Source organism: Staurois parvus, unplaced genomic scaffold, assembly GCF_062004578.1.
Source record: "Staurois parvus isolate SC_StPar_1 unplaced genomic scaffold, SC_StPar_1.0 ptg000282l, whole genome shotgun sequence".
Classification (NCBI taxonomy): domain Eukaryota; kingdom Metazoa; phylum Chordata; class Amphibia; order Anura; family Ranidae; genus Staurois; species Staurois parvus.
The window spans coordinates 718,228-739,525 of NW_028318078.1; the positions used below are offsets into that span (position 1 = coordinate 718,228).

The 21,298-nt window shown below is 40.5% G+C and overlaps 1 protein-coding gene across 1 annotated transcript in view; it reads right to left on the reverse strand.

Moving 5' to 3' along the window:
- SUSD3 (sushi domain containing 3) overlaps positions 1 to 21,298 on the reverse strand; it is a 218,543-nt gene that overhangs the window by 11,997 nt on the left and 185,248 nt on the right. Inside the window, exon 4 of the mRNA XM_089681844.1 lies at positions 14,243 to 14,404. Coding sequence (XP_089537970.1) covers positions 14,243 to 14,404 — 162 coding nt within the window. The remainder of the gene's footprint in view (positions 1 to 14,242; positions 14,405 to 21,298) is intronic.

A 21,298-nucleotide genomic window follows, 5' to 3' on the forward strand; every position in this document is an offset into this window, starting at 1 on the left:
GACTTGAGTGGGGTTTTTAATCCTGTATAAACTGGTTATCATTGAAAGTGAAAGTAAAAGAAAGCCCACATTTTGGGTTGTCTCCAGAACAGTAAAAGAAGGAAAATCTTCCAATGGGGACCTAGTTGTGGTGACCTGGGGGTCCCCAAATCATTTTCTTAATTTGCAGAGATTTCCTCTCACTTCCTGTTTGTCTATAGGACAGGAAGTGAAAGGAAATCTCCCTAAAAGGACACAGATGGCAAAAAAGTCTGACAGGAGTTAAAACCCTCCCTTACTCTATCCAAAGTGAAAAAAAAAGAGTTTTGCCTAAAGTTCTACTTTAAATACACTTCTAAAATACTTGTATATGTGTGAAAAAAAAGCCTGAAAATTGTTCTATGCAAGTGTGAATGCAACCAAATTTTGGAGCTGTTGGACAGCCAGAAAGAGCAAACTGAAGAGTGATGACCTCATTATTATGGTGATTCTTTGTCATTGTCCAAGCAGGAGGCTGTGAATAGGATGGTGATTAGGCTTTATTGCTCAACATCAGAGGTGAAAAAGGACCAGACCATATTTTCTGGCAGGGGTGCATGAAGCACAAGATTGGCTCTCTAGAGTTACAAGTCTTTAGTAGGTACAACTATCCACAAGTACATATCTCTATGGCAGCCTTTCTCAACCTTTTCAACACAGAGGGACCCTTAAAATAGCTCTCTGGTCTCAGGGAATCTCTACTAAAAATTAGTGTATCAACTCATGATACATTAGTGTGATGACCACAGGAAAAAATTACCCCATACACTTGTGATCACTGGAAAAAAGATCTTTGGTGTCAGTGGGAACTTACCCGAGAGGCAGAAATTGCTCATCGCTCAAGGAACCCCTAGCCACCTGCGGTTAAGAAACCTTGCTCTATGGTGGTTTTAGCCATTTGTTTGGCTTCCACTTTAAATCTGCCTCTTCCATTGTGAATTTTTCAGGATTTCATCTGCATTCTTGATTAAAAGTGTTACAAACTGCCTCAAGTAAAAAAAAAAGCCATAAAGGATGTTTCCTGTTTTCATATAAAGAGTATAATTTGCAATATGTATTATATCTGCACATCTGGGTTAGTGGTTCCTCAATGATCATAAACAAAACAGCTCAAAACTAAATTTCATGATGCATAAAGCTCTACATCTGTCTGTCTGGGACACAGGAAAAGGTGGAGTAGTTTCATAAGAGCAGTCTCCCATTATCAAGCACAATCTAGTATTACTAAGTTACAAAAATCTTTTATTTGATGTCAAAAAGTCATTGTCAACAGGCAAGACTAAATGGTTAAGTGCAGTTATTTAAAAAAAAACAAAAAGCACACTTCTGCAGTTGCATGCTCTGAAATAAGGAGACGTCTGCAAAACACTAATTATCAACTACTAACTAAATAACTCGTATTGTTCAATTACCAATTAATTATTACCCTTCTTGTTGATAAACCAACAATGCTGGCCTGTATATGCACCTGATATTTTTTTTACTTGACCAGGAGACTAAAGAGGGCTTGATCCAGCCTCACTCAACCAATACCTACCCCCCCTCCTTAAACCTAAGTAACTACAAGACAACAAAAATGGAGTTACTGGCCCAAGATGGCCTTTTATTATAACCATTAATAAATAACATTTAAATAACAAAAACACAGTGTACATTTTCCAAGGTCCCAATGGGCATCAAGAAAATGAATACCTGCACCCTGCTTAACTAGGCCTCCAGCTGCAACTCGGAGACACCACCGCAGATACCCCCACCAGAACACGGTACATAGCTTGTAGTTCCCAATGAACTGTGGAGGCGTTGATGAGCTCTCTCGTAATTCATCGACACTTCCTCCAGCTTTGTAACTGTCTGCCTGTATGGAGGTATCAACAGGCAAGCAGAAGCCAGTGTCTACACCCGCAAACTACTGATCACGGGTGAAATGCTCTGCAGGATCATCAGAAGAAATAATAAATTAACATTTTTTTACTGGAAAAATATGTACATTTATTATTTTTTCTTAAAGCTAAATATATCTAGTTAGAAAACTATAGTGTGTATTCTTAACTCATGAAAGTACCTACTTTTGACCTCAGCCGCCTCCAAATCTCCAAATTATTTTTTTTCAGCTGCTGTGATCTGACTTCCTGTTAAATGGCGGCTACATTAGTTCTCCATGGTCCTATTGTATGTGGTAACATAGCCACCAACCCTTGCTCATTGCTGTGCTAGGGAATCTGTAATTTGTAGTGTGCATAGAGAAGTGCACATATGCTCTGCTAGGAGCCAGCTGTCAGAATACAATAGCTGGTAGGAAAGGTTCATCCATCTGGACTCTTTAGCACATATGGAAGAATATTTTTAGATTTCTTTCCTTCAGGCTGCACAAAAGAAATGCGTATGGCCAGCTTACCTGTATATCCTAATAACATTCCACTTTATCCCTATGATCTTCCAGTGATCTCCTTATTGCCTCCTGAGGCTTCAAGTGTGCTCTTCTTCATCGCTGCTTTTAACTCATACCAAGGTCTCTGCCAAGAGATGCTGAATCAGCAGTCTGAGGTCATTGCTATACACTAAGCAAGGAGAAATAAAATGCAAGCATGACTGGGACAATATTGTGATAATCAGTCAGTGCTGCTCTTCACTGCTTGATTCTTCGGATTTATTTACAGGGGTCTCCTGAGCCTTCTTTGCCAGAATCACTTCAATGTGAGAAGAAAAGGAGGAATGGGAACACTTGGAGGATCAGGTGACTAGTACTGCACAAGATTTTCAAGAATCTTTTTTAACCCCTTTACAATGGCATAACACATATATGCAGCATATACAGTTGCAAGAAAAAGTATGTGAACCCCTTGGGATTACGTGCAGTTTTGCATGAATTGGGCATAAAATGTGCTCTGAACGTCATCTAAGTCACAACAATAGAAGAACACAATCTGCTGAACATAATACTACACAAACATTAGATGTTGCCATGGTTTAATTGCACATAACATGTAAACATTCACAGTGCAGGGAGGAAAAAGTATGTGAGGCCCTAGCTTAATGACTTCTCCCAGAGCTAACTGGAGCCAGGAGTGAGCCAACCTTGACTCCAATCAGTGTGATGATATTGGATGTGTTGCTGACAGCTGTCTTGCCCTTAAAAAACACACACCTGTTTTGGGTTTACTGGTTTCAAGAAGCACTGTCTGATGTGAACCATGCCTCGCAGAAAAGAGCTCTCAGAAGACCTACGATCAAGAATTGTTGACTTGCATGAAGCTGGAAAGGGTTACAAAAGTATCTCCAAAAGCCTTGATGTTCATGTGTCCACGGTAAGACAGATTGTCTACAAATGGAGAAAGTTTAGCACTGTTGCTACTCTCCCTAGGTGTGGTCGTCCTGTAAAAATGACTGCAAGAGCACAGAGCAGAATGCTGCATGAGGTAAAGAAGAATCCCAGAGTGTCAGCTAAAGACCTACAGAAATCTCTGGCACATGCTACCATTTTTGTTGACACATCTACAATAAGGAAAACATTAAACAATAATGGAATACATGGGAGGACACCACGGAGGAAGCCATTGCTGTCCAAAAAGAATATTGCAGCACGTTTGGAGTTTGCAAAAGAGCACCTGGATGTTCCACAGCACTACTGGCAATATATACTGTGGACAGATGAAACCAAGATTGAGTTGTTTGGGAAGAACACACAACACTATGTGTGGAGAAAAAAAGGCACAGCACACCAACATCAAAACCTCATCCCCACTGTAAAACATGGCGGAGGGAGCATCATGGTTTGGGGCTGCTTTGCTGCCTCAGTTCCTGGACGGATTGTTGTCATTGATGGGAAAATGAATTCCAGAGTTTATCAAGACATTTTGCAGGAAAACGTACGACCATCTGTCTGCCAACTGAAGCTCCGCAGAGGATGGGTGATGCAACAGGACAATGACCCAAAGCATACAAGTAATTCAACAAAATAATGGCTGCAACAGCACAGAATACGCCTTCTGGAGTGGCCCAGTCAGAGTCCTGACCTCAACCCGATTGAAATGCTGTGGCATGACCTTAAGAGAGCGATTCACACCAGACATCCCAAGAATATTGCTACACTGAAACAGTTTTGTGAAGAGGAGTGGTCCAAAATTACTACAGATCATTGTGCAGGTCTGATCTGCAACTACAGGAAACGTTTGGTTGAGGTTGTTGCTGCCAAAGGAGGGTCAACCAGTTATTAAGTCCAAAGGTTCACATACTTTTTCCTCCCTGCACTGTGAATGTTTACATGTTATGTGCAATTAAACCATGGCAACATCTAATGTTTGTGTAGTATTATGTTCAGCAGACTGTGTTCTTCTATTGTGACATAGATGACGTTCAGAGCACATTTTATGCCCAATTCATGCAAAACTCCAATTAATCCCAAGGGGTTCACATACTTTTTCTTGCAACTGTATATGTCACTATGTTATTCTGGGGTGCCCATTATCAGCGCCCCTAGAACTGTGACCATGCTGCCACTGACTGCTCACAGTCAACTACCGATGATAAAAATGGTGGTAAGGCCAGCTCCTAAATATGTCATCAGAGTGAATGAATGAACAGGAGGCCCTCCTATTGGCCTCCAGTGTTAAATCCCACCAGAAGGGCCAGTTCCCACTGGCAGAAAAGGCCAACATCTATCACAAAGGAGTCTTACTTGTATTCTCTACCGTGGAAGATTTTCCAATCTTTTCCAAAGGAAATGCAAAGCACAACAACCCATAGAGTTTTTACAAAGGAAGCAAAATAATGTATAGCAGCCAATTAGAACTTAAGACTGAACTCCTGGAATTATTCATCTTGCATACTTGCCTGTGTCCACCTTGGTACAATGTAAGTATGCATAGCTCATACCTGATGGACTGCTGGGGAATCTGGAAATCACTGTAGAAAGTGGTGCTACTACAGTGATAGCCGCAGTCTTCCAGGCCCTGGTCAGGTTCTACGGGAGTGACTACCCTTCACACTGCATACTGACCACAAGAGGCTAATTACTCACCACTTCCACCATTCATGGTATGCCTTCTATTTTTTTCAGTAAGGCCTTTCCTGATTGGCCACAGTGAAGAGGAGGGGTGGTGATGTCACAATAGCCACCTTGTCAAACCACAGAATGCCATTTATTCATTGAAAAAAATGATGACTTGGAATAGCAACTGTGCTGAGCGAGTGACCCTCTGTGGTCAGAGTGCAGTGGAGTAGTCGCTCAAATAGAGCAGTACACATACGATCATGGCTATCACTGTAGTAGTGAAAATTCCCCACTTCCCCAGTGACTCGTCAGGTACGAGATATGCAAACTTACATTGTGCCAAGTTAGACCAATGTAGGTATGTAATACAGATATTTTCTGGAGTTCAGCTTTAAAGAGGTTGTAAACCTCTGAAATGAAAAATGAGCAAAGCATATTCTTTTGTAATGTGTACTTGCCTCAATCCAAAGAACTTTGTGATTTTTGCCTGCTGTCTCTTTTCTTTTTTATCTGAATGAATCACTTCTGACATGTAATTCTCACACCACACAATCCCAGGGGAAAGGAGAGAGAGGCTTCAGTACACAGCCTGTAAATGACAACCTCAGCTGTGCATGTCTCTCTATGTGCTGTATAGAAGTGGAGTGTCCCTTCCCCCCACTCAGGTTTCAAATTACACTCAGTTCTCCTCTCTGTGCTCTTCAGATATCAGATCCCCACCCCCTGCCTTCTAATGATCAGAAACGCTTTGTGCACTTTATACTTTGAATGGCTGTAAAGGAGAGATGGCTGCAGATAAACAAGTACAACTTATGTAGAAGGATTTGTTTTATCTCTGTGTATCATCTGAGGATAGTCACTTCACTGGGTATATGTAAGAGAGTATGACCACATTAAAGGAAACCCCATTCTCAAAAAGTACTGAGGCATGAGACATCCAGGTTGCTGTTATTTTCAAAGAGAGATCATCAATGACATCCTCCACATTTGTCTCAGTTTTCTCCTTAAGTGCCCAGTCATAATGGTGCAATTTCAGGTGCGATTTTGGAACTGAAATCGCATCTAATGAATGTGAATGTCAGTGTCTTAACATTTGCTGCAGCGTGATTTCTAAAGTAGTTCTTGCATTACTTTTTCTGCACTTTTGTTGCAATTTCACATACATAGAATGCAATGGAAATAGCACTGCAAATTGCAAGAAATTGTTGAAAAACTTCTGGACCTGGGGCGCACATGAGGTTGGACACAGCCGATCAGCAGGTCTCAGCCATAAATCATTGGCTGAGACCTGCTGTCCAATCACAGCACAGACACCTGTGTTTACAAACAACACAGAGCTCTGTACACAAGTAGGGAGAAGAAACAGTCAAATCTCTTAGTAAAAGCAGCACATATCACACACATTACACTTGTGAAGCACATGGTTACCTTTTGATTGCCCCTTGATGTTAACCCATTCCCAGGGGCAGACTGACAACTCATGGGGCCCCCGGGCAATAGGGGATCATGGGGCCCCTGTGTCCTTGCCAAAGCTCAAAAAAGCCTATGAAAAAGGTACCAGGGGCATCTCATGAGGCCCCCTACTGACCCTGGGCCTTCGGGCAGTGCCTGAGTTTCCAAATGGTCAGTCCGCCCCTGGTAGTTACTTATCCTGGAGTTCAGCTTAACCACTGTCCATTTGGGTAAAATACACACTTACCTTGTTGCTAACAGAAAAGTAACATCATTTAAAATAGTTACACTGTCCACTGCATGAATAAGAAATCTATATTTAATCACAGTTACTGTATGTCAGTGGATGGAACATAAATAATAAACTGAAAAGAAACAACTGTCAGCATTCAGCACACAGCCTAAAGACAACATTTTCTTGTGTTGTATTTCACAACAGAGATGACAGCTTGAAGTGTCACACCTACAGTACACAGTGCTAAATATATAATACATTTAGAAAGCCTTGCTTACAAAACCAGCTGCAAGTCATAGAAATTGGCTACAGCAACCAAAATGATAACTAATAAACAGAATACCAATACCCGATTGGTTGGTTTAGATCAGCCATTCTCTACAACACAGGTGTCAAACTGGCGGCCCTCCAGCTGTTGCCAAACTACAAGTCCCATGAGGCACTGCATGATGGACAGTTACAAGCATGACTCCCAAAGATAGAGGCATGATGGGACTTGTAGTTTTGCAACAGCTGGAGAGTCACCAGTTTGACACCCCTGCTCTACAAGGTTCTGTGGAACACTAGGGCGCCTCCAGAGGTTGCTAGGGGTTCCATGAACTGAGGATGATGGACCTCCCATTTGATGGAGCCTGCACAGATCTGGAGCCAGCACTACATAGCAGAGTCAGTGGCATGACACCAATGAATTTTTTGTATTTTTGTCCCACAGATCAATAATGAATAGATTTTAGAACAGGTTTCCCAAGGCCTAAAATGATTTCAAGGGTTTCTCAGGGGTAAAAAAGGATGAGCATTGACAGTTTAGGTTGTAAAAATACAAAATACTGAATGTTTGTATTAGCTCTACTAACAGGTGATGGAGCCTTGTTACAAAAAGATTGCTGATTCTTTTGGTCACATTAGTTGTAACCTTGTAACCAGGCTTCTAGTATAGATGGCAATTCCATCTATGGAATGTCTTAAAGGGCCTAATTTACTAAAGAAAATTAACATTCCCTGTTCCATTTCTGCATTACCAAAGCATTAGCTAACAGCATTTTCTATGCAATGCTAGTGGAGACTCGCATAACAAGGATAGGTAGATATTGCTTATTCTTTAACAAATGTGGTCTGCGCTCCAATGTCTAAATGTACGCCAGGTAAATGGTGGTGTTTCTAAAATGAAAGATTTATTCTCTCAAATCATTTTGGGACTATTTACCTATCATGCTTTAGTGAACAAATGTACACTCACCAGCCACTTTATTAGGTACACATGTTTAATTGCTTGGTAACACAAATTGCTATTCAGCCAATCACATGGCAGCAACTCAATGCATTTAGACATCTAGAAATAGTGAAGACAAGTTGCTGAAGTTCAAACCAAGCATCAGAATGGGGAAGAAAGGGAATTTAGGTGACTTTGAACATGGCATTGCTGTTGGTGGCAGATGGGCAGGTCTGAGTATTGCAAAAACTGCTGATCTACTGGGATTTTCATGCACAACCATCTCTAGGGTTTACAGAGAATGGCCCAAAAAAGCTAAAATATCCAATAAGCGGCAGTTGTGTGGATGAAAATGCCTTGTTGAGGTCAGAGGAGAATGGGTAAACTGGTTTGGGATGATAGAAAGGCAACAGTAACTCAAATAATCACTCATTACAACCAAGGTATGCAGAATACATGTCAGAATGCACAACATGTAGAACCTTAAGAAAGATGGGCTACAGCCAGGGGTGGACTGACTACTCATGGGGCCCCCGGGCAATAGGAGATCATGGGGCACCGGTGTCTTTGCCCAAACTCAAAAAAGCCTATGAAAAAGGTACCAGGGGCATCTCATGGGGCCTCCTACTGACCCTGGGCCCTCGGGCAGTGCCCGAGTTTCTAAATGGTCAGTCCACTCCTGGCTACAGCAGCAGAAAACCACACCGGATAGCAAGGTGTACCTAATAAAGTGACAGGTGAGTGTATTTTTGAATCTTAACATAAGACTCATTTCACTTAATGTACATATAAGATACAAGGCACAAATACAGAATGTTTTTGATGGCAGATGCAATGTATAAAGTGATTATGAGTGTTTGCTTCAGCTGATCAATTAGTGATCAATTTCACAAACTACGCAAAGTTCTGTGTGAACTGGCAAAAAAAACATGCCATTGAACTTCATAGTGATTCTCCCTGCTCTTGGGCATTTTCTTTTACTAAAGCTGTGTATACAAAGATCAAAACTCGGCTGGTTTAGCCTGGACCGGCCAAATTTCAATCTGTATGTAGCCGACCTTGTTAGAGCCAGTTTTCTGTCAACTGGACTGCTGGAAAATCTGCTTCGACTGGTGGCTTGCAGCCAATCTGCTGCAGCACTAACTGGTTTATTCTGACAGCAGGGAGTCCCCTCTGTCAGAATATATGTAATATCCCAGCGGGGGGGATTCCTGCATTAACATTTCTTGTGTGGAAGAAGGAATTTCTCCAGCTGGCTAAGACAAACAAAAAGAAAATGACAGTGTGTATGCAGCATAGGAGAATTATAGCCAAAGTTTTTTTGGCTGTACTTCTCCTATGGATCACAGGAGTGCAGTTGGTTCTGCACTCCTGTGACCCGTGTTTAGCCAATAGCAGGCTAAATTCTGCTGTTGGCTGGTGTCACAGAGTCAGGCCAGGCTCTGAAAAGATCTCAACCATATGGTTGGGATCCACCCAGAAGCCTGGACCGCCACCTGGCTCAGCATCTCATCGGTCCACCGAGAGCCTGAGCCACCACCTCTCACCCCCTCTACAGCCCAGCACTCCAGGTGTTGTTGTGTGAGTGTTGGTGGGGAAGAGCACGTAGCTGGTGAGTGATATTCACGGCTCTCTGTTTGGAGTTGAAGGGGAGAACTGAGTGATCAGTGGCGTCTGATCATTCAGTTCACACTACAGAGCTGGCGGAGGATTGATGCTGCATCCACGTGAGTACAATTTTTTGTAAAAGTCCAAAATTCTCTTTTAATTCAGGTCCAAAGTGTCACAACTCATTCACATCTGTGTTCGACTAACATGCAGACAATAAAGTTTGTTCCTTTAATCACAATGGTGCAGTGAAACCCTAATGAAGCAGTCATTCTGAACGCTTGTCCTTATCCCTATCAGACAATGAAGCTGATTGACTAAAGGAGTTGAAAATCTTCATTCAATATGTTCAATCACATGAAGAGCCAAATTCCTCTTTATTTCATCACCACATGATTACGTATTCACTGTGAACATAGCTACAATTTAATGATTGAAGATTCTCAATTGAAGCTCACCATTTTTGGGATTTTGAAATAGACAGGTAAATAACATTTGGTGCCTTGAATATTAGACCTATTCCTGGGTATATTTGATCTTCTGATTGCAAAAAATGGCACCAATTTTTCCCTATCAGTTCTAGTTTTTGAAATACAGCATAAATGCCATATACCATTCTTCACTCTGGTCGCCCGTCAAAAAACAGGATATTTCAATGTAGTATTTTATCCAATTTCCTTGTAGCATGAAAGAAATACATAAAAAATAGTCATAACCTTTGCAGTGCTCAATCTGCGATATGAGTTGCAATATACACACACCTCCTATACCAGTGGTTCTCAACCTGTGGGTCGCGACCCCTTTGGGGGTCGAACGACCCTTTCACAGGGGTCCCCTAAGACCATCAGAAAACACATATTTCCAATGTGTAAAGAGCAGCTACTGTGTAGAAAGCAGCTGCTGTGTTTAAAGCAGCTACTCTGTTAAAAGCAGCTACTGTGTTGAAAGCAGCAGTATTGGAGGTAAAACGACACTCATGAATTATAATTACTGGGTAAATAATTTTATGGTTGGAGGTCACCACAACATGAGGAACTGTATTAAAGGGTCACGGCATTAGGAAGGTTGAGAACCTCTGTCCTATATGATCATATATATATACAGCTAATACAGTTAATAATTTACCCTTTTTACAATGTTTATGATGTAAAATTACAGTTGGAAGTACATAAACACTCTCACTATATCTTCTTGGTAACAGTAGAACAAGTTGATCAGCAAGATCCTTTTGAAGACTGACTAAAACTTATATTAATTTGACCATTTCTAAGAAATTAGAGCTGATGCAGTCTGACCAATGCAATTTTTTGAATCAGCATCCCCAAATAACCCCAACAACAGGTCTAAAAAGCAAGGCATCAAGAATACATTTTTTTTGTTGGGCTGAGTAATCATTGGCTCAGTAATTGCCACCGCTGATCCTGCTGAGCAAAATTCTCAAAACATAACTGGTTTGTCGTGCATACTTGAGAAACTTCACTAAGCCATGTTCACTTTCATTAAATTAGAGGGATGATTTGGAAGGGGCATTTTAACTAGCAATGAGTAGGAACTCCAGTCTTCACATGTACTGCCTCGTTATTTTGGATGGATTTACAATCTGACCTTCTCCTATCCAAAGTGGTTTTGTGATGCCATAATGCCACAGCAGATGGCAGATTTTTTACTCTGATCAGGTCTGCCCTATACAGAGAAAATTTGGGGTAAGACCTATGTCCTTAGCATACTTTCTGACTGCCACATTTGGAAATAGTCAGGGCTTGTCAATATTATATGGGGCAACAGAGAGGTTAAACCATTGAAGATCTGCAAACATGTACTGATGCGTCATGTACTGATGTCACAGAGGTACTCTGTATTGCAAAGTGCAACAGCCAACAATAGGCAAGACACATTGTAGAGTGGTGATAGTCCTTAGATGCATGATTAGGGCAAAGGAAAGAAAGCAGCAGAATCAGCAGAATCTGGTGGCTAGGACAAGTGCATACAAAGAGCCCAGACAGGTAAATGGAGCAATGGTTGACAACAGTAGAGGTAACAATCAACTTATCAGGATAAGCACAGCCAAGCTTAATACTGGGGTTGCCACTTCATCCCTTTAAAACGGAACACATATTATATACACAGGTTCTGGGGCTAAATTTAATACAGATAAGGCACCAAGTGAGTTTAGTTACCACCTTAATCAGCCCCAGAATCTGTGTAATTAATATGTGTTCAGTTTTAAAGGGATGAGTTGGTATCCTGACTTAATACAAATCAGTCCAAAAAATATGCAGGAATAATCCAAGGCATGAACAAGTTAGATAGACATCAGAGACACAAATATGCTTACAAGGCATGAACAAATAGTCAACCCTGTTGATCAGGCCAAGGCTTTAGGTTTTGGTTTCACCTTTAATTCCACTAATGAGGTCAGGTGTGTACAAAAAAGACCTGAGCTGCAGTGCTGACTAATGAGCAGTAGATGGTAAATGTTTGAGGTTGTTTCTTACAATGACTGCATCTCCCATCCCACTTAAATATCCATACACGCCCCAATTCTCGACAGTGAGGGTCTAAAATGATAAACTGCACAATTATTATATGCACCGTAAAGTGAATCTGTACTTTGGTCATGCAGTTACAAGTTAACTTAATAGGTCACCAACCCCCACTTTTTATACTTACCTTACATTTTGAGCCCCTACCACAATACACAACCAACAAAGCAAAAAAAGAGTTCAATGGGGTGAATTTAATAAAGGCAAACTGACTGTGCACTTTGCAAGCACATTTGCACTCATTTTTCCCAGAGCTTAGTAAATGCAGTAAAGCTCTGCTGATTTCCATCATCCAATCATGTGCAAGTAAAAATGCTTTTTTAGATTTTGGTGCACCTGATTTGGTATTCTTTACAAAGTGAAGTTTAACCACATTTACATTTACTAAGGAAAATGAGGACAAATACATTTGAAATGTGCACAGTCTATTTGCCTTTATAAAATGAACCCCAAAGTCAACTCAATTTCAGTTTGGGTGGAGTTTGGGATGACAGCATTTGGGCTTAGTATGAAAGCAAGGTGATAGGGCCACATACTCAAACTACAGTTGGGGTGGCAGGAGAATGACCATTTGGTAAGCATAAGTAGGTGACAGGCTGTAAAATGAACCTTGCATAAAAAAATTACAACATAGTCAAAGAGGATTACTTAGCAGATGTAGGGTTTACTTGATCTTAATGCTTGGAATGAGACATCCTCAATGAATGAATAACTGTAATGTAACCTACTATTCTGAACAGAACAGACTCATTCTCTCCAATTTTGAGATTTCCTTCTTTCTTTTTCCCCTTTGTACCTTACCGTTCATTTCTCTGTCTTCTCCTTCCCTCTGTCCTCATTTTCCATTCTCCATTTCTTGTTCTTTTCCCCTACCTTCATTTCCCTTTTCCTTTTCCTCTTCTTCTCCTCTTCCCTCCCCATCTCTTGTTTTTCCCTTCTCCCTGTTTCCCTCCTATTCTTTTCCCTCCACCCATTTTTATTCTTCCTTTCCCCTCCCCTCCCCCCACCTCTTCAATAATTTTCTTTTCCCCGTACCTCTCTTTATTAACACTATATTTGTCTCATTGTTTTTGATATGTCTTTAATTGCAGCTAGGTTATAATTCATATAATTTATCTTTTGATTTGAATTTGTTTGTAATAAATACTTTTAGAAATTAAGTTGGTTACCTCTCCTTGTTTCCATCAAAATATGATCATATCAGGGGCTCCAAACTTTCTAAGCAAAGGGGCAGTTTATTGTCCTTTGGGCTTTAGGGGGACCAGACTGTGGTCAGTGGGAGTAGAAAATGTCCAATCATTGGTTTTAATAGACAGAATAGTGCCCCATTGTTGATATCAATGAGATGAATAGTGCTCCATTAATGGTGTCAGTAGGAGGAATGGGGCCCCATCATTGGTGTCAGTTGGTGGAATAGTGCTCCAAGGTCCAGATAAGAGCAAGCAAAGGGCAACATCTGGCTCCCGGGCCGCAGTTTGCAAACCATTGATATATAACCTTTAGTAGGAGATATGCTGCTATGAGACATGATGTAATGTGTATGTGTCTGCTGTAAATGTCATCAAATACTGATCCCACTGTTTGTGGGCGTATATATATTTATCCACTCCTGCTCCGCCTCACCACCTACGATTACACCCAGTCTTGTAGGTGAAACGCATTAGTGGAGGAGATCCAAGGCAGGAACTCTTTGTATGTGATCCAGGTGAATAAAGTTACCAGAGTTTGAATTTCCAAGGAAAGCCAACCTTTTTCCCTTGGATTTATTCAATCTATGGGGCATAGGACAAGCCCCTGCTGGTGCTCAGCACTTTGCCTTTTAGGACGGTGACCCAAATGAGGGCTTGGGAGCAGCACACTTCACATTTTTGGGACTTTAAAAGTGCCCAAAAATACTTGACATTAGCTACACCTCTCTCTTCTTAAAAAGTAATTAAGCCGCATGAAGTTTTCTCTCCTCCACAGCGCCAATATCATATCTGTCTGAAATATCTTCAGTTCCAATTGCAGTTTTTCATATTTATCAATATTTCTTACTAAAAGCACTTTAGAATTCTAAACATTCATTCTATATTCCAAATCTTTAAATATGGCTCTTGTCTAGGAAAAATAAGAAATTGTACAGCTCTTTGTATCTTCCTAATGATTCATAAATGCAACAATGACCTGTTTTATTTAAAGCTCACCTACAAAACCCTTGGTTCTCATAAACCATATTAAGCCATTCGTCGATTCTCGGCCGCCTCGCTGGCTTGTTGTTGTTGTTATTTCCCCCTTTCATCGCGAAATATGCCGCCTGCATGTTCTCCAGTTCCTCGCATTCTAATTGATGCCATACGACCTTGTCTCTGCACAATGGGAAATGACAAAAGATTAGATCAATGCAGGGAGGCACAGCCACACAATAAGCATATTCTTAATGTACCGTCTCTTTCCAACACATCACAGCACAAGCTTCGCTCCCATGTCATATCGAAGTATACGTTCTACAAATGTTACATTATCATTCTCTAAGGCTGCGATTATTAACATGAGAACATTTTGAACATGGACAAGTTTTTTTTCTGTTTTCACAGTTACAATATTATTGTTTGGGAAGCCACTTATAATAATACAATGTATTTGATAGAATAGAAGCGCTGTGGTTCGATGTGTAGCATATGCATAAATGATTCGTATGAAAAAGAAAGACAATCTTACTCCTTTAAATAGGTGTCATTTAAAGTGCACTTGTCATTATATGGCTGGCAATGAAAAGAGCCAAAGTGAAGTCCAAAGTGCAATAGGTCAAGAAAAACAAGTGAATTTCAGTTAATAATGGTCATAGTTGGCCAAAGACTCTCATTGGCTTCTGTACTTGACAGCATTTTATCTGTTGTACAATGCTTTGGATCTTTTTAAGGAGAATTTTACTGTGTTTACTGAAGACACCACAATGCCAAAATGCTGCAGAAAAGAAGAAAAAAAAAAAACCTGCTGGGAAAAAAGTTTGTAAAAATACTTACCTTCCCATGGCTTCTGTATTGCAGGGCTTGATGTTGCCATCTTTCCAAAGAGATCCAGTGAGATGCTAAGTAGCCCAAATCACCCAAGAAGATGCTGTGCTGGGGCATCATCTCATTCTATTCAGCATTACTCTCCCTGGAAGGATGGTGACATCACCCTCAAATAGATATTGTGTGAGGAACCCAGGGTTGTGAGGAACCCAGGGTTGAGTGCAAATTATGCTGGAATGTCCATCCACATAGACTTCCATTGCAGCAAATAATTCCATTCATAAAATGGCAGGAACAGGGAGTACAGGGCAAAAGGACTGGAAAGATTCAACAGTACTTCTGAGGGGCAGTTTTTGGAGAGCATGCCTCAGAAAAGATAGTCCAGAAGCAAAGGTATGTCATTACACTTAACCCCCCCCCCTTATCTTTTTCAGTGATATTACCTGGAGTGCTCTGGAGCCTTGCGACGTCCCTTAAGCTGGCCATAGATAAAGCGATTTTCTTTCCTGCGACCATGGGTTACAGGAAAGAAATTTGCTCTGTTCCCCCATTAACACAGTCATTGTTGATGGGGGAATCCCTCCCGCAGAGCGATTGTGTTCTCCCAGGGGGGGGGGGGGGGTGGCATCCATGCCAGGAGAACACAGTGATTACTGCTAGCGTCTGTAGCCACTGTAATAATAGCATGAAAAATCCGACAGGCTGGTTGTACTCAAATCATACAACAATCAAAGTGGGTACAATCAGCTTGCCCATAGATGGTTCAAATCTCAGCCGGTTCCATCTATGGCTGGTTTTAGTCAAGGCAGCATTCTCACTCGACAAAGGAAGCCTGGGATGCCCTGAAACATTAGCATGAACCACGTGACATAAACCTTTTAAGCCGGCCATAGATGATGCGAGTTGCAGGGAAGAAAATCACTCAATTCCCCCATCAACACAGTCAGTGTTGATAGGGGAATCCCTCCTGTGGAGCTGTTGTCTTCTCCCGCAATGATTATTGCTAGCATCTGTAGCCACTGGCAATAATCACATGAAAAATCTGATAGGCTGGTTGTACCCAAGTAGTACAACAATTGAACTGGGTGCAATCGGCCTGCCTATAGATATTTTGAATCTCGGCTGGTTGAGCAGGAACTGGCTGAGATTTGAACCATGTATGGCCAGCTTTACAATAAATTGTGAATGGGGGACTGGTGACATTTTATATTTCATATAATTTGTGATGACATTGGGAAATGGGCTGCTTATTACATCCTCTTTCATTGCATGGGGAATAGAGGCCTGCAGTGATTGTTTATATTAATTATGCTCACATTACTCATGAATGCAAATTTTGCCTAATAGCACTTACTGTAGAGGTAGGCAACCAGATTTTCTAGGTTCTAATGGCCTCATATGTTGATTCCTTACATGTATAATTTTTTTCTACTTTTACATAACGTGATGTATGAAGAAAAAATCCTGTCCTGGTCCACACAGCCCTTGAGCCATCATTTGAGCTATTATTACCCTATGGGGGATGCTAAACTGACTTTTTAGAACTCTCAGTGGAATGGAGGGATATAATACTCTGATTAAGAAACTAATCAGCTGCAACTTGTTCATCTGAATGCCACATTCTCTAATGGTGTTTTATGAATATTGCTATAACAACATTCATTATGCTGGCTAATGGAAGTAATAAACGGAATATAAAAAAATTCTGTTTAGCGCAAGACTTTCATATTAATTAGAAGCTACCCTAATGAGGACATATCTCAAAAAGTAATGCTGAGCTTGACTTTGTTTTTGTTGATGTCAACTTTTAAGGTCATGTTTTTCATTGTATTAGTATGTATTTTTACTAAGGCTGAAATCACACTAGAGCGGAGTATCTTTGGCCCTTTTACAGTTTTTAAGTGTTTATACAGGCGTTTTTGAGCATTTCTGGGTGTTTGAGGTTCGAGTGCTTTTTAATTATTTTAGCCAATGGAAAGCTAGTTACTAGGGAAAAATGCACAATACAAACTTTTCCACACTTTTTGCATGCATTTTTCAGGCTGTCTAATTGAAGTCTACCAGAGACAAAGTTTGAAGCTCAAACTTAAGCTCATGTACTTTTTTGAGCTACAAGCTTCAAGAGAACCAATGAAAAAGCATGGGATTTTGGATGTTGAGCATTTTGAAGCTTTGAAAATGCTAAGGTGTGAATGATGGCTAAGAACTATTTTGCTTAAATTTGATATCTGCTATATTTTGTATTGATTATCTAGTTGAGGAACTACACTCACTGGCCACTTTATAAGGTACACCTGTTCAATTGCTAGGTAACACAAAATGCTAATTGGCCAATCACATGGTAGCAACTTAATGCATTTAGGCATGTACACATGGTGAAGTTCAAATCGAGCATCAGAATGGGGATTTAAGTGGCTTTGAACATGGCATGGTTGTTGGTGCTAGACTGGCTGGGTATTTTAAAAACTGCTGATCTACTGGGATTTTCACGCACAACCATCTCTAGGGTTTACAGAGAATGGTCCAAAAAAGAGAAAATACCCAGTGAAAGATGCAGTTGTATGGACGAACAAATGCTTTGTTGATGTCAGAGGTCAGAGGAGAATGGGCAGACTGGTTATTGCGACATTCATAAGGTAGGGTCACAATTTGGGATAAACAACATGAAAGCATGGATTCATCCTGCCTTGTATCAAGGGTCCTGGCTAATAGTGGTGATGTAATGGTGTGTGGGATATTTTCTTGGCACTAGTTAGGTGTACCTAATAAAGTGGCCAGTGAATGTATTGCTACTGCAGCCCAAACATCATTTTTGGCCCTGTGGCACTTATTATGCAAGGCAATGTATTTAGGCACTTCTTTTAACTGAAGGCAGAGACAAAGATGTTGCATCTGTTGGTATCACATGCAACAGATTTCATGGTATAATAGTGGTTATGTGATCACTGCCAATGTAACCTCCACATTTTGAGAAATATTTCCCAAGTTACAGTGTCTATTTAAATAAACATTGTCTAAAAATGCAAGGCCTATTTATTTGGAAGTCCTTTCACCTTGTGATGAAAACATCAGGCATACAACAAATGAAAGAAATTTAAAAAATACTCACCTTATGACTTCCAACCACTTCCTGTAGGAAACATTAATTTCAATGTGCTTCGCTGTGGGATATTTTGAAAGGGATTTCAGTACTGTTCATGAGCACATATGTTCCAGTATTTGGCATCCTTAGCGTTCCCAGAAGCACATTAAAAGGCTTAGTGACATCACCAACATCATCCTCTCCAAGGCAATCCCAACAGAATTTGGGGTGTAAAGTGAGTATTTCTGGACAATAAGTGAGGTATGATGGTCCACATGGGGCCATGTCTTCCTGAAAAAGGTTTTAAATCCTCCTCACTTTAGTAGACAAATATTAAAAAGCAAGCAAATTGAGTGCTACTAAATAACAATGATAAGGAAATGCACCTAAAGAAAGGAAGTCCAAGGACCTAATTCAGGTCTCTAAATGTTCACTAGGAGGCAGCTTGTGATAAGAGCAGGAGGTAACTCTGTGGATAGATCAGGGAAAGGAGAAAACAAGCACCATCTAGGTGTAGTATTAAATTAACCATTTAATGAACAAAAGGCAATTGCATTCACAAAGGAGGAATGGGTCAAGGCATGTATGGAATAAGGAGTGGTCGTCAGTGTCAGTCCTGGACCGCAATGGATGGAGGCTGTGAACCGGCTTGTAGGATGTTCTGGTGGCTCAGCAGGGCTTCCTGGTTGGCGTTGAACACAGCACGATGGGCGGAAGTGACATCAACAACCGGAACAGATGATCAAAGATGGCGACGCGTTGCAGAGCATACGCTCCTTCTTCAGGCCATCAAATCATCCCTTTACTAGACAAACCCTGTGGAAGCTCCAAACCTTTTTTGTCAAAACTTACATAAAGCTACCAACTCCTTCCCCACTCCCATGTGACATTGCAGGGTCAAACACAACCACCAGCTCTGACGCATGGGAGTTTCAAAATGAGTTACATCCTTACGTATACTCAGAAGTGCTGGTTTGCTGGGTACTCCACATCACTCTTTGTAGCAATATCCCAGTTATGGCTATGGATGTTAGTGCAACGGTACAGGCAGACTGGCAAAAGATTTTTACCAGTCACCCTGAATACAGCACTGGAGTCTGCCACTGCAGGGGAAGGTAAGTAAAGACCTTTGGAGGGGAAGGTTAAGTATGTTTAGGGAGCTAAGGGTCGGGGCTGAACGTTTTGTTGCAAGAAACTTGCACATGCAAGGTGTAGAGCCATAAGATAGCTGCATACTTTACATATGTGTGCACTGGGCAACAACTCAACATAAAAGGTTAGAGTAGACACCACAATGTACAATGGTACCCTGGAGTGTGGCTTTCCCATATATTTGCAAAATGAATGCAAAATAAGTCCTCTATTTTTACTGAAATATTAGTATTAATTAGCTTTCTTTCACTGGAAAATTTGTGTATTCTGTGAACTGTCATTCTAAAACCCTTCTTAAACACAGGTTACCTAATTCAATTTCCTCTAAAGTAGGAGATGATAAAATAAATGAAAACTTCTATAGCGTTAATGAAATCAAACAACTGAATAAATCCAGAATTAAACACTGAAATTTTTTTTTTACTTTGAATATGGATGATATTGAGTAAATTTAATTTTCCCCAACATGTTAGCAAACTATGTTTTGATGATAATTCCCTGTGTCTTTTCTTCTCCTCTGCTTTGCCTTCTCTTCATTTATTTTTAGTTATACTTTCCACTTAATTAACTATAACACAATTTCAATTTAATCCGAGTGAAAACATAATGTTCCCCAGGACGATTAAAGTATAGTCTAATCGACGTCTCTTTTCCAGGTGTCAGAACAAATTAATTAGCTGGGGGTGAAGGAATTGTAATTCATATGTACCATTTCTGGTACAGAACAACAAGAAGCAATATTAAACACCATCGCCCCCTGGATCATCAGTGGAAATTCTTCTTGCCGGTGTTTGCAAGCAGCGGTGAGTGAGTCTGCCAGGGGGGGTTTGGTTCATGAACAGTTTCATGAATTTTACTTGAAGTTCAAGAACTTTTCATTGAACCTCAATAAAGTCTATGAAGGAAAAATCTTGTTATTCAACTCTATTGGTGGGGCTAATAAGCAAGCTATTTTTAAGTAAAAGGCATGGGAAGTCAATCACTGCCCATGGGACACAGACACCAATACTGGAACTGAAAATACAATAAGTCCCCTACTTGTGATTGAGTTCCATTCCAGGAGCTGGTTTGCAAGTCCAGCTTATCCGGAAGTCCAACAAAGATCAGCACTCCTAGCCATGAGTTGGGAGTGTCATTGTCAGAACACAAAGGCACGGTGGAGGAGATTGCCACATCAACACTGCTTGTGTTAGTATGACAATCTGTCAGGTTTTTTTGCTCAACCCCCTGGGTTGAACGAAATAAAAACAATGTGTGTACCGGGATTTACATGATTAAACATTCCACCACATATTCACATCTTTGAAAGTTCGTAAGTTGAACGTTCGTATGTAGGGGACATATATATATATATATATATATATATATATATATATATATATACACAGTGCTCAGCATAAATGAGTACACCCCTTTTGAAAAGTAAGATGTTAATCAATATCAAAATGAACACAAGAACAATTTCCAAAATTGTGTCAAAACTGAGTTTTATAGAACATTTGTTTATCTCCTTTCATGAAAGTAAGGTTAGTAATAAAACTTAGATTATAAAATCCTCCTCAAATTAGTTGATGCAAAAATGAATACACCCCACAAAAAAAAACAACTACACCTAATATTTTGTATGACCTCCATGATTTGTAAGGACAGCACCAAGTCTTCTAGGCATGGAATGAACAACATATTGCAACATCTGTCTTTTTCCATTCTTCAAGAACGACCTCTTTTAGAACCTGGATTGGGAGTGATGCTCAACTTGTCTCTTCAGAATTCCCCATAGGTGTTCAGTTGGGTTCAGATCAGGTAATATATGTGATCACTGAATCATTTTCACCCTGTTCTTCTTCAGAAATGTAACAGTGGCCTTAGATGTATGTTTTGGATCATTGTCATGTTGGAAAAGTGCACAACGACCAAGGGCACGGAGTGATGGTAGCATCTTCTCTTTCAATATAGAGCAGTACATCTGTGAATTCATGATACCATCAATAAAATGCAGCTCCCCGATACCA